The sequence below is a fragment of the Chanos chanos genome, chromosome 9 (genome assembly GCF_902362185.1).
Source record: "Chanos chanos chromosome 9, fChaCha1.1, whole genome shotgun sequence".
Lineage (NCBI taxonomy): Eukaryota > Metazoa > Chordata > Actinopteri > Gonorynchiformes > Chanidae > Chanos > Chanos chanos.
The window spans coordinates 23,430,649-23,443,428 of record NC_044503.1 but is presented as its reverse complement, the minus strand read 5'-3'; the positions used below and the strand labels follow the sequence as shown (position 1 = coordinate 23,443,428).

General features: G+C 39.7%; 2 protein-coding genes across 2 annotated transcripts; one reads left to right on the top strand and one right to left on the bottom strand.

Moving 5' to 3' along the window:
- Positions 1-4,606: 4,606 nt before the first annotated feature.
- LOC115821253 (cortexin-3) lies at positions 4,607-4,843 on the top strand. Its single transcript, XM_030785030.1, has one exon. The coding sequence runs from the start codon at positions 4,607-4,609 to the stop codon at positions 4,841-4,843; it is 237 nt and encodes a 78-aa protein (XP_030640890.1).
- A 2,433-nt stretch (positions 4,844-7,276) lies between these two features.
- gabpb2b (GA binding protein transcription factor subunit beta 2b) lies at positions 7,277-12,721 on the bottom strand. Its single transcript, XM_030784003.1, has 8 exons — positions 12,582-12,721; positions 11,600-11,707; positions 11,263-11,430; positions 10,873-11,067; positions 10,550-10,700; positions 9,998-10,162; positions 9,648-9,769; positions 7,277-9,513 (listed from the first exon to the last, which is right to left on the bottom strand). Exons 2-8 carry the CDS (start codon positions 11,705-11,707, stop codon positions 9,154-9,156), a joined length of 1,269 nt encoding a protein of 422 aa, XP_030639863.1. The 5' UTR covers positions 12,582-12,721; the 3' UTR covers positions 7,277-9,153.
- Positions 12,722-12,780: the final 59 nt, after the last annotated feature.

Here is a 12,780-nt window from a genome sequence, read left to right as displayed (position 1 = left end):
AAAGACTAAAGAAGCTTGTTTGAAATAGCTTTGGATGCAGTTACGAGCATATGTTTAAAAAAAAAAAAAAAAACACCCCTACTCTTGTGTTGTTTACTGTTAGATATCTTGTTTTTGTATTAAAGGTATTTACAGCAGTTTCTGTCACTGCAAGCCTGCTCCGTAGTTTATCTAGCAGTATTCAAATGTAACAGAAAACCCTTCATTGTACATGAAAGGCTTTGTTTTAACTACTGGAGAGCTGCCACAGTTTAGAAGAGAACCAGTTCCTAATCCACAAACATACAAACATGAAACATACAACTTGCCATGAGCTTTGATATGACTTGAGTTAAATGAGTTAAACTTTGATATGATTTAAAAGTCTGTAACTGTACACATCAGTCCATTCCTATGGGATGATTTTTTTTATGGTGGGCCACAAAGTTAAAGTTAATGAATTTCATTTGTACTTGTCATAGAGTGTGTTATTGCAAGGATTGGGAAGTTGCCCAGGATAAACACCTACTCATATTTTTAGACGTGTTGAAAATAACGATGGAAATAAACAAACGAGTGTGTGAATGAATACATCAGATTGGCGACACTGGTTTTATTCCATTAAGTGAAGGAAATCTGATGGATAATAAATAAACGGATATTTACACTGTGTTTATGATGTGCGTGAAATGTGATTTTCACATTCGTTTTATGTTTTCTTTAAATATGAAAACAGTGTTGGTCTCTAAAAATAAAGGATGAGGTTAGTGCAGAAGCAGTTGAGTCTCTATCCGAAATACTTGAGAATGGAATGAAAATGTCTTATAAATGAAAAACGAGAGTAAAATATGAAGAAGAAAAAAACAAACTAACATTCACTGTCCCCTAAGTCACTGTAATGTGAAAGAACATTTGTTTTTGAAGTTTTCCGTTAATATACTGAAATCCTTTACCCAGACATTGTGAGCGTGGATTATCGATTTGACACAGAATGTATCTGTTTTGAACTAATCTCTCATCTCATTGAAATCAATATCCAAGGATCTTCAGTTTCTTCATTATGCCTGGAATAATAACTTGAATGTAAATAAGCCTTTTAGCTCTCCATGATACTGAAAAATAACACTTTAATTTTTTAGCCAATGAAAGCTCATTCTGTTCAAAAACTTTTGCCCTCTCTCAGCTGTAAAAGGTCCAAGCATATTCCACAAAGGCTTTCATCCAATAATCCATAGAGAACAGATGGAGTAATCCTACAGTTTTTCTCCATTGCTTTCTGTCACTGCTCTTAAAATTTTCAAATTGATCACATTTAAAACTCTTCATGACCTTGTCTGAGGTTATATTTTGGTACCTCTGGGCTACCATACAGAAACCAAGCTCAGGTCCTGACAGAGAGAGAATCTTGCTGTTTGCTGGCAAGACTAAAAACAAAAAGTGACAGGTTTTTTTATTCTGTTAGGACCCTCATCACCTTCTTCCACACTCGAACACAGATGCATCTGTGTTCAGTTTTAAGTCATTTCTGAAAAATGTACCATATTACACCTGATTTCTATGTCCTGTTTTTTGCTTGTTTTTTTGTTGTTGTTTTTGTTAGTCTGTTTGTTTGTTTTGCACTGTTCATTCTTTTATTGTTATTATTATTCCTATTGTATGCTCAGCTCATATTTTGATTTTATGTATTTACATTATGTTCTTTATGCTCTTTGTCTGAAAATATTTTGCACAGCTGTTGTTTTTATCAGTAATAATGATCTTAATATAAGTGATTGGAAACAGGAAGTATTAAATATTATAAGAAACATTATTTCTCTATGTCTGCTAGAACGTTACTCTGACTTTTTAAAAAGCAAACCTTGGGTTTTCCATTTCATTCTTTGACTGCTGTCTGATTCTCTTGTGAGTGAGTCACAAGAGAATCAGAAAAATCATGGCTGGACCAAAGGCATGTCTCTGTCTTTTTATACCAAAACCAGAGTGCACATCACCTGAGACAACTGACAATCTATGAATCCAGTCCGGGCTTCGACTGAAAGCAGATGGCTAAATTTAGTGTGTTTCTGTCACACCTCGGCGAGCCTTTGGAGCATCGTCACTCCGTCACACAGAGACGTAGATGTTTTCCCTGTGTCTCACTGAACCACACACCTCTTACACTTGCCACGCATTCAGCGAACACACTTGGAGAAATTGCTATGGCAACTGGTTGCTATGGGTGATGAGACACCACTACATCCTCATCTGGTAAAGGGAGAAAGAGGGAGTTGGACAACAAAAAGCCAAGGCTGAAAATAATGGATAAGAAGATATTGTTTTGATTGCCGAGCCAGACGAAGGATTAGGGGCGTAAAGTTAACAAAAAGCCCCGAGCTGGCTTTCAGCCAACATGGAACCAGAGTCAACCTCGGTTCATTTTCGATGCCCATCTTCCTCCTTTTGATGCACCCTCTGTAGTTGTTCGTGCACAACAGGTAAGTGAATGATGCTACGTTCACAGTCCAAACTGTAAGTAATAACCTACTTGCCTAACACAGCCTGGTCTGGACGTTACCCTTTGGTAAACGCCTCAGTTTTCAGAATTTGTGCTGTCAAATGGTGGTTTCTGAGTTCATTGTTGACATGTATAAACAGTTTTGTCTCGACAGTGAAGGCACGTTGTGTTTCTTTCTTTTTATGACAATGTCGTGGTCTAAGGATGCTGTGCTTCATGCAGTTTGTCTAAGAGTATCACCTGCTGATCTCTGTTGTTATCCCTGTGTGAACACAATGTCTCAGTGTTCTGGGGTGTTTTTCCCCCCTTTTTTTCCAAAAACTGTCAAATCATTGCAAAAGGGTGGTTTTCTTTTTTAGACTCCGACAAACACATTCAAATGACTCAATGGAGTGTCGAGCCGCTTTCTCTTTTTTTTGGGGGGGGGGTGTTTTCATCAAGGAATCACAGGGCAGGCCGACCACCATTAAAACCAACGAAAGTGTTAACTAAAAAAAAAAAAAAAATGACACCCCATACGCTTTCAAGTGACACATTCTACGATGTGTAAGGATTTGCTTTAACAGTCTTTAAATGGTATACCATTTCGTTTAGGATTGTGCACAGAAGCAATGCTTTGTTCAGAAATTTCAGACTTCTTAAATATAACACTGGGCAATGTCTCTTAACTATTCATAATGTTAACAATGGTGGGGACAGGGTGTCCTTAACCACAGACAAAGCCCTCTCTTCAGGCAAACATCCACCAAAAAAAGTTTTAACCTATTTTCTGTGATTGATCTCTACATTCATCTGCTGAAATGTCCAGATTTAAGTTGTTTTTTCTCTACATTTTGTGTCTACATCTGCTACGTTTCTGTGCTTCCAATAGCTCTTTATTTGAGGTATAAAAATTCACTGGAACAAAATGGTAGCCCATCTTACTTTAACCTTTTATAGGCCATTTTCATCAAAGCAATTATCCAAACCAAAAATAACATACCAAAAATAACATATCTTGGTTGATCAGAAATTGAAATTAGGTCAGAAAGTTGAAGTAAAATTTAAACAGACTGTCAAGCTAACAAAGACAACTGTCACAAAAAATCTGCTACAATAACAATCCTCACTCATGCCCTCATGACAGTTATTGACAGCTAAAACATGACAGCATACCTGTCTTTTCTCTTCTGACTGAGAGATTAAACCTTAGAAATTGAAAATTCTTATTCCATTATCAACAAATTATGATAATTTCCTGTCGTGACTACAGTGTGTAATCAGAATGACTGAGAATGAATCATTGTTGATGAACCTCAGTAGCCTAGCCTAGTCTAGAGAGGCCAAACTAGCCTCAAATTGGCTACTGCGATTAAAAGCTAAGCTATTTGAGTAAAGACTTGGAGTCTTTCAATCACATTGATCGTTCACAATACCTTTGAAAATTATTGATATTTTTGCTAAAATAGACTCATGGAAATGTGAAAATCACAATTTTTTTTCTTGAACTGCATTATTCTTCGTTTGTTTGTTTTCCGTATATCTTGTTAGCATTAAACTTACTGACTTTATTGACCTAATAGTAGGAAACTTCAGTAAGTGATAGATTTACTTTTGATGTTTCGACCATAATCACATTGAGACTCTTTATTGTTTTCAGAGTTCTGTCCCTTTTTCTATCACAACAGATGCCAAACTGATTTCTGCCCTTGTCTGACCTAATGCTTATACCCTAGGGAGACAGTCATGAGTCTACTTATGGTATTTTATCAATAAATTAAAAACAGGGGATGTATAAACTGTTTCACAGATCTGATGGGCTAGGCGACTACTGTGGTTAGATCCTAACACCAGTTTGTCTATTCAATCAATTACCACCAACAAAAACTATGAATCTTTAAATTCCAACCATTTAGCCTGATCTGTGATTCTCTGGTTTATCTATGGTATATTTAAGGAAAATCAGAAAATGGAGGCAAAAAAAACCCCAACATATTCCCTTTAGTTATGTTTTGTTTTTTCATTGATGTTATTAAATATGTGTTCATAACAGGGATCCTTACGTCCAGTGATCCTCTATGTGACGCCTATGTCTCCCTGATCTTTGAGCGACTATGTTGAACGGGTGAAGGAAAGACAGTCTGACCAAGCAGGATGGCCGATCACCTCCACAGCAGCACCCTGTCTGCCTCAGGAGCCTCCCACTCCATTCCCTCCTTCCTGACTCTGGAGCAGAAGGCCGCCTTCGTCTTCGTCCTGCTCCTCTTCATCTTCCTGGGCCTGCTCATCATACGCTGTTTCCGGATCCTTCTCGACCCTTACAGCAGTATGCCCTCCTCCACCTGGACCGACTACATGGAGAAAGATACCTTCGACTACCGCATTGCCTGACGAATGCCAACCACTTCGGTGGCTCTGACCCTCGGTCACGACACCGTGGTCGAGTAGACAGACAGACAGACAGACAGACAGACTGACTTCCCATAGTGCCCGGCTGCTGTATTAGCGATGACATTCATATCGTCAACCTCATAAACTGGCCCGTTTGGCTCTCAAGAACTGTACATAGATGGGCTGAACTGCCGCATTTGCTCAACGTGTTGTGAAAACGCACAATTGTTGATAATCCAAAATTAGGTTAATCCAGTATTGAAATTATCATTCTACTTGCCTTCATGGGATTAGGTAGTGCTTTGGTTTGAGGATTTGGTTCCTCAGACTTGTTTGTTTGGAATATAAAAAAAAAACCTCTTCACTTAAAGCCTTGTGAAAAAGTACCTGTTTACAGCTGTGTCAGGAAAAGAAAAAAAGAAAAACTGGCCATGCTATTACTTATAGCTCTATGTCCTAAAAATACTGACCAGTCTTTGAATATGTTCTTAGACAAATCTTCTCTCTGCTGTGTGCATTAATAGAGTAAGTCAGGTTTTGTAAAATTCCAGATGTTCTTGCAGTTCTCTCACTGTATATAGTAAAAAAATAAATAAATTATAATAATAATAAAACAGACTGTTTGAAGGAGTTTAAATATGCTGGCACGCAAAACAAAAAAGGCGTGAACATAATGGTAATGTTAGAAAAGGTTTTTGTTAGATTTGATATTTGTAAAAATGTTAAACTAAAGTTCAGATGGCGATATCTGTACGCATTATGAGTATTAGTGTGATGTGCCAATTAAATAGCGTTTTGGTACGTAACTGCTCTTTACATCCCATAATTTTTTCTTTTTGGCAGTAATGATATTTCAGAGCCACTTAAGGTGACATGAAAAAGAGACATATGGCATATGTCTGAGAAACTTTGTTTTTCGATTAAAAAATGGCTAATTAGCCATGGAGCCTGAATGTACAGTATTAATGTTGTATTAGTCATTGTGAGCTAGGCCAGAGAAAATTAAAAAGAAAAAAAAAGAAAGAAGCTAATACGTCTTCTACTGAACAAGAGTCTCTGCATTTTGTTGTGCCTTTTCTACTTGTGTCCAAATAAAGTTATAATTGTCTTCATTTGAACAATGAATTAGTGACTGATATTACACCAAAGTCTCAAATGTGAATAATTAATGTCACAACAGTTGTTGCCATTTAGATTAATGCCAAATGCATATCATTTTGAGCTCACCAAAGATAAGGAGCAGAGGCGTGTTGAAACTCCAATTACATGCTCTACCAGCTAAAACGCTTTGCCTTAGTATTAAAACTCTACACTAAAAGGTCAGAGAAGAGGTCTAGAGATCGGCACTGACGTGGGCTGATCTTTACAGAATCGTACGAAGACTGGATTCCAGTTGCATGATCCGTGTGACTTTGCAGGGATTTCAATGACTGTAATACGAAAACTGGGTTTTATTCATCTGAGTCGTAATCTCCATCAACAACCTGTCACCTCGTTCAACCTTTCCTGTCGCTCGCACTTCGAGGAAAAGCTGACAGCTGCGTCGCACAACCCTACAGCTTCTCACAATGCCTGCTGCTCACAACTGGGCCGTGAAACTGGACAAATTAGGTACCAGTACACAGCCAAGAGAAATGAGCCGTGTAATGTAGAGGTGCGTCTGGGTTGGGGGGTGGGAGGGGTGGCGGCTGCTGGACTGAATTACTTTTTTTTTTTCATGAACTGTGAAGATGGAGATACATCATGTCAGCAATGCACAAAAAAGGAGATTTTTTAATTTTTTTTTTTTTTTACATTTATTCCCATCAATGATCTCAACTTAAGCCAGGTAACCCCTTATAAATCGCTTCTTTTCATCGTCACATTGGTATTTTTCATTTTGTTTTTCGGTTTAAGTGATACAAAATGATATAGTGCTATGTTTCAATCTATTTAGCTGTTCTTTGTTTATTTTTTAATCCACAAATGAAATGTGTGCGTCATAAAAACACAGAAGACCATAAGCATAGAGGAGTTTCCAATCCAAAAGCTTTAAAAAAAGGGGGAAAAAAACAGTCACAGACATCAATGAATAAAAGCAAAAGGCAAAAATCAAAATAAATACATGGGTATTACACACAGCAGCTATTCACCTTACTGTAACCAAAATAAACATGATACATAATGAGTGTTGTCCAGCACTGTCTCAATGCAAGCAACAACCTTAATGTAAGCGTAATGGAAACAACAGTCAAAAGCCTTATCGGATGCCAAGACATTTCTAAATGACAGCACAGTTTTAATTACAACTTTAGTTCATTTGCTTGTTTCTTTTTTAGTATTAAGAGGAAGAAAAAAAAGCCCTGATAGTGTTTCCTTATAAAAAAATATTTTTAAAAAAATACAAAAACATACCCTTTTCAAAAAAGAGAGGCAAATTCATTAGTGCATCTACTCACTTATGTCTACTCAGTTGTGACATATTCAGATCAAAATGATCATATCTGTTATTATCATGAGCTACTTTAAGACAAACCATGCACAGAGTGAAAAAGAGAGGGGGGGGGGAGCTGTCTGACAATGTTCAGGAAGCACAGCACACCACCAAAAGTAAAGGTTGTGTTATAATCATCAATAACTCAATCAGAAATTCTACAGCCCATTAAATACAGTTCTTCAGAACTGCTATATACAAGATTTGAGATCAATAATCAATCCTGAAAGACAAAGAGAAGAACTGGGAAAACTGATTGTAACAGAACGCAACATTGTACTCAGATCAAAAGAAGATACACTACTTTTTTTTCAATCTATAGTTGCTCTAGAATGGAATGTAAGTGTTCACTTTACAAATACATCAGGAACAGAAAGCAAGAATCTTTACCAGTATCAATAAAAAAAACAAACATGTAATGCAGAAGTAAACATGACCTCTAGTTATAAATATTATTCTATAAAGTATGCATACACAATTTCAGGCTACTTAAAATATACCCTCACACAAAAATTTTGCAATGACATTTCTGTCTTCTCAATGCAAACAACTGTACTTAAAAAAGAGTCACTTTTAAAGGGTTTCTATCGCCCACTGATTTGTGCATTTCCACTCGATTCAGGACTTTGATGTACAGTGAGTGAGCACGTGGGTTGACACTGAAAAGAGCCTGTATTACTCACATGGTACCAAAATCGCCTTCAGATTCAAATCGATTTGCACTGCGTTATTTTCACGCAATCACTCTTCAATGCACACGGAGTCAGAGCATTGGAACTACATGTAGAGGTTAAAAGGTCGGACACAACTGTCAAAACAGCCTGATTACAGACCCCTGAGGTCTAATAAAGTCCTCAGAAAGTACCAGAACCTCCTCCTCCCCCTGCGTGAAACCCCACTTCCTACTTGGTTCACAAGTATTTGCGTTGTACGCAATTCAAGGCACAATAGGGGCAACGAGTACCAAAGTAGAAAACTGAGAACAAGTGTGTGAGCCAAAACACAGGAACACCCTCAGTAGCTGTAGTGTGTTAAGGGTTAAGGTTAAAATATCTATTGATTTCTACAATTTCACTTGAGGAGATTGTGTCTTTCCGTCTTCTCGGAGGAGCTAGGGTTGGGCTCTAATCGGCCGTCAACAGATAACGAAGGCAAGTGGGCAGGAGAGCCGACTCCAACTGACATTTAAAGGCAACACTCATTTACACAGATGCTATGGAATATGGAATGGACCTTGTTGAAATATTACATAAAGAGACACCCACTCGCGAGCCATATTTCCCCCCCGCCTCAGTCTGCTGATTCTCACAGTCAAACCCTGAGGTCAGCAAACAGTAGGAGGAGGCTCTCTGAAACACAGCCTCATCTATATCACACACTTCAAATCCTTGCTCTTACCAAATGACAGGACAACTCAGAAAGTCCTGGAGTCAGTTTGCGTGCAGTTACGGCTGATGCGCCATAAAACGTCTCGTTTTTCTCGCCGAAAGACGTCCCGTTGTGGCTGAATGCTGCAGTATGGGATTGCTGACCATCAGTTTCATGCTTCCAAAGGCATCGCTGGTACTGTCAACCATAGTATTGAACTGAACATTTCAGTCTGAGTGAGTTGAACTGTTCACACAGGAAACCCGGAGCTCCTCCAGCTCCTACCAGTCTTCTGCTTTAAGTGTTTGTTTACATTTCTCCCCATCAGTTTGTTCAACCACAACAAGACGAAGGGGGCGGGGGAGGGGGAGGTGGCTGTTATAGAAAAAGCCTTAGGTAAAGTTTACCTATAATAAATTAATGCAAGACTTAATGAGGATTTCTAAGCATTCTGTCTTTGGATCCACTGTTAAGAGGTGATGTCGGACGTGTCTGCGGCAGACGTTTCCGCAGTGTCCACCAACGTCACCGGTTCTCCTCCTGTGGAGTCCAACTCCTCTCCTTTGATGATGATGGCTCCCTCCGAAAGCATGACCACCTCCTCTCCTCCGACCTCCTCCTCGCCCTCCCCGTCGTCTTCCTGAAGCACCACCTCCTCTTGGGCTGCTCCGTTGGAGCCGTTTGTCTGGCCGTTGGCTATCGCCTCCAGCTTGAGTCTATACTGCTCAGCCTCCTGCTCTTTCTTCAGCAACTGCTGTCGGTACTCCTGGGCCTTACGGTTCGCCTCCTTCAGCTGCATCTCCAACTCCTCACGGCTGTCTTTCTCCGACTTGACAGAGCAGAAGGGATTAACAGATAGAGAGAGAGAGAGAGAGAGTGTTTAAGTTTTAACACGTTTTTGGAGCATGTACCTGCCCTGTGTTAGTGTGATTCTATACATGAGAGATTTACTCTTAATCTGACCTTAATATGTTTGGGTTCTGTGTTATTCACTGCTGGTTCTAGTTTTCTCTTGCGTACTGGGGGAGGCTTGGATTCTTCTGTCACAATTTCTTCTGCAATCTGACCCGCTGGGACTGCAACCACTGTTAATGCATAAAAGATACAGATAAAAAAATACATAGATACATACATACATTCGTACGTATGTGCGCATTTATTTGTGTGTATGATAGATTGACAGATGGATAGATATAGACAGATGGACAGATACATACATACATATTATAACAGATTATAAAAGGTTTCGCAGAGCAGTGGAATAAGACCCATGACGTGATTGTAAGCGAACGAATCTTTGTTTTTGAACTCACTTTGCTGGCCCTGCATAGTGACAAAGAATTTCTGCCCGAGGTTGCCGGGCTGCAGGCCACCCTGTTGGTCTGTTACTATGGTGATGACTCTCTGGCCATCTTCCCCCACCACATGTTGAATTGCAGAGTCCACTGTGTCAGCTGCTATCAGCCCCTCGGAGGCACCTGTGAAAATGAGCATTTCTTTCTACTTGAACCCCTTGATAAAAGGTGATTAGGTGTGGGTGTTCTGAGTAAACACATGCTTCAATATCATTTATTCTAAGAAAAGTCACGGATAGAGACTATTACAAAAGAGAATGAGCATGAGCACGGAGAGACATTTAGACACCCAGTGCTAACTAACAAGTCAAAGAGGGGGGGGGGAAAGCCCTGTTCCTTATTGTAATTAACTGTCATCATGTTTTCAGGCTAATAAATATGTCATCTCTTCTCATATGCATAATATCTACTGTCAAGAGATGTGAGGCTTGAGAGAGTAATGACAGAGCATCAGAACAGAGTGTACCAAACTGAGCAGACTAGCTAGACACTGGACCAGAAGAGGAGTACCTGAGTTTGCCTTGCTGTTGGAGAGGACAAGATCAGAGAGGTTCACCACTCCTCCAGATGAGATGATAAACTGGGGGCTTGACATGGAGGATGTTGTATTACTGACCACAGTTCTCTCTGGGTTCATATTCACCTGATTCTGCATGGCCTCCTTCAGAAGCACAAACACACACACACACACAAGACAAAGATGCAGACACAGACACAGATAAATGTTATAAAGATATTCCAATAAGCATACCTTTTTTCTCCCCCATTTCAAACAAAACACACCTCACTCTTGCGAAACATAAAGCTGGGTGACAGATTAACTCAGACGTCACCTGCAGTAGAAGCATGAGCTCCGTGTTGCCTTTGTCCACGGCTATGTTGAAAGGAGTCTTGTCAAACTTGCTGAGGGCGTGGCTGTCTGCCCCGTATTTCACCAGCAGCTCAGCAACTACTCTGTGTCCGTGTTCTGTGGCCCAGTGCAACGCTGTCATCTTCAGCATATCCTTAGCATTGATATCAGCACCACTCTGTCACCACATAAACAACAAACACAACTGTAAACAGAGGATTCTAATTCCAGAACTAAAGTCCTTTAATTAATGCATTAATTACTGTGCACTAACATGAGGTTCAGGCATAAAAGTCATAAGCTCAATGATCAGCTCAATGATAACAGACACTCAGTGAACTGATACCACAGCTTAATGTCATACTTAATTTACCTTCACCAGAAGTTCAACAATGTTAGAGTGGCCCTCCGCGGCCGCCATGTGCAGGGGCGTCCTGTCTACTTTGGTGCGAGCGTCTCTGCTCACGCCCGCTCGGAGAAGCACCTCTGCAGTGGAGTAGTGACCGTATTGAGCCGCCAAATGCAGGGGCGACGTTCCCAGCTAAAGCAGAACATTTAGTTATATACTTCACGCACACACACAAAAAAGCAGAAGTACTGCAGCCTCTTAGTCCCTCTAAACAGACAAAGCACTACTCATGGTAAATCTTCTTTCTTTTTTCAGAAGAGGAATGCAGTTAATGCAAACAGCGCTAAAAAGATGTCCTCACCCAGTCTGTGGTGAAGGGCGCTCCGTTTGCCATGAGTGATCTGACCTCATCATCTTGCCCTTTACGTGCAGCCTCCAGCAAGCGCTTCCCCAAATCCACCAGCGACATCTTATTTAACCAGACGACACAGTGAGTCAAAAACTAGAAGCAATGTGACAATAATCATATAACCTTGCATGTGACACATGCAAATAACTATAAGTGAGCAGATATAAGTAAATCACATGTTTAGTAAATCACATGTTTGCAGCATATACAGATTTGAAAAAGAAGAGAAAAAGCTGTTGAGATAGCAAACCTTAAGTGAACTGCATTAAAGTACACTAACTACCTTTGTGTGAAATCATTCAAATTATATCCTTGTCCTAGTAAGATGTGAAGTATGATGGTGAGAGACAACTTACACTGTAAAGCAGTGAGGTTTAGCTTACATCTTAAAAACGAGTGACAACCGGCCCGGTGACAAGTAACGAGGAATAACTACTATAGACGTATTGTTTATGTTCCGGGGGGAAACTGCCAGTTACGTTACTAGCTAACTATTAATTGTTCTTGCTAGCAAATGAGCGCAAAAATAAAAAGTTAACTCTACAGTACTAACTTAAAGCAAGACTGGCAAACGCTGCAGTAAGGTTAACTGTAATTAACTTTCGGAACAATACGTCTCACTGTTAGTGCGCGTAACAAACTTTTTTGAATGGTAAAACCTCCACAGCTCTTAGACTGTCATTAAACTTAGTCAACAAAGGCGAACTTTGGGTTTTGTTTCAAAAAGATATCGGGCATGTAATACCAGGCCCTGAATTTTTCCATAACTAATGCCTAGCTTTGTGGTTAACTTGACACTTAAAATCTAGGGTAGCGTTTTCCACTAATAAGTTTGTAGTTTGCGAAATGGCTACCGTTAGCTAACTAGCTATCAGCTGCACACTGTGTAGCCACTGTTAGCTAAGTTACGATGATGATAAAAGTCGTTGCTTACCGTTTCAACTGGCTGATGAAAAGCAGTCTAATATACAAGGTTTCTCTTAAGAGAAGTTTTGTGACTGTGACTAACTCTTGCAAGTGGTAAGGGGCTAAAGTTTACTTTCGAGTTATATTACTTTCTACAAAAGAAAAACATCCTGGCAACTAATACGTCGAAGATGGCGCTCGAACGGCACCGGAAGCTGAATTAATTC

Excerpts from the sequence above, each read along its gene's own strand:
- LOC115821253 (XM_030785030.1), top strand. The coding sequence starts at position 4,607 with ATGGCCGATCACCTCCACAGCAGCACCCTGTCTGCCTCAGGAGCCTCC.
- gabpb2b (XM_030784003.1), bottom strand. The coding sequence starts at position 11,707 with ATGTCGCTGGTGGATTTGGGGAAGCGCTTGCTGGAGGCTGCACGTAAA. Across the intron at positions 11,068-11,262 it reads TTGTTGAACTTCTGGTGAAG|AGTGGTGCTGATATCAATGC; the intron begins GTAAATTAAGTA and ends ATGTGGTGACAG. Across the intron at positions 9,770-9,997 it reads CACTATGCAGGGCCAGCAAA|TGGTTGCAGTCCCAGCGGGT; the intron begins GTGAGTTCAAAA and ends ATGCATTAACAG.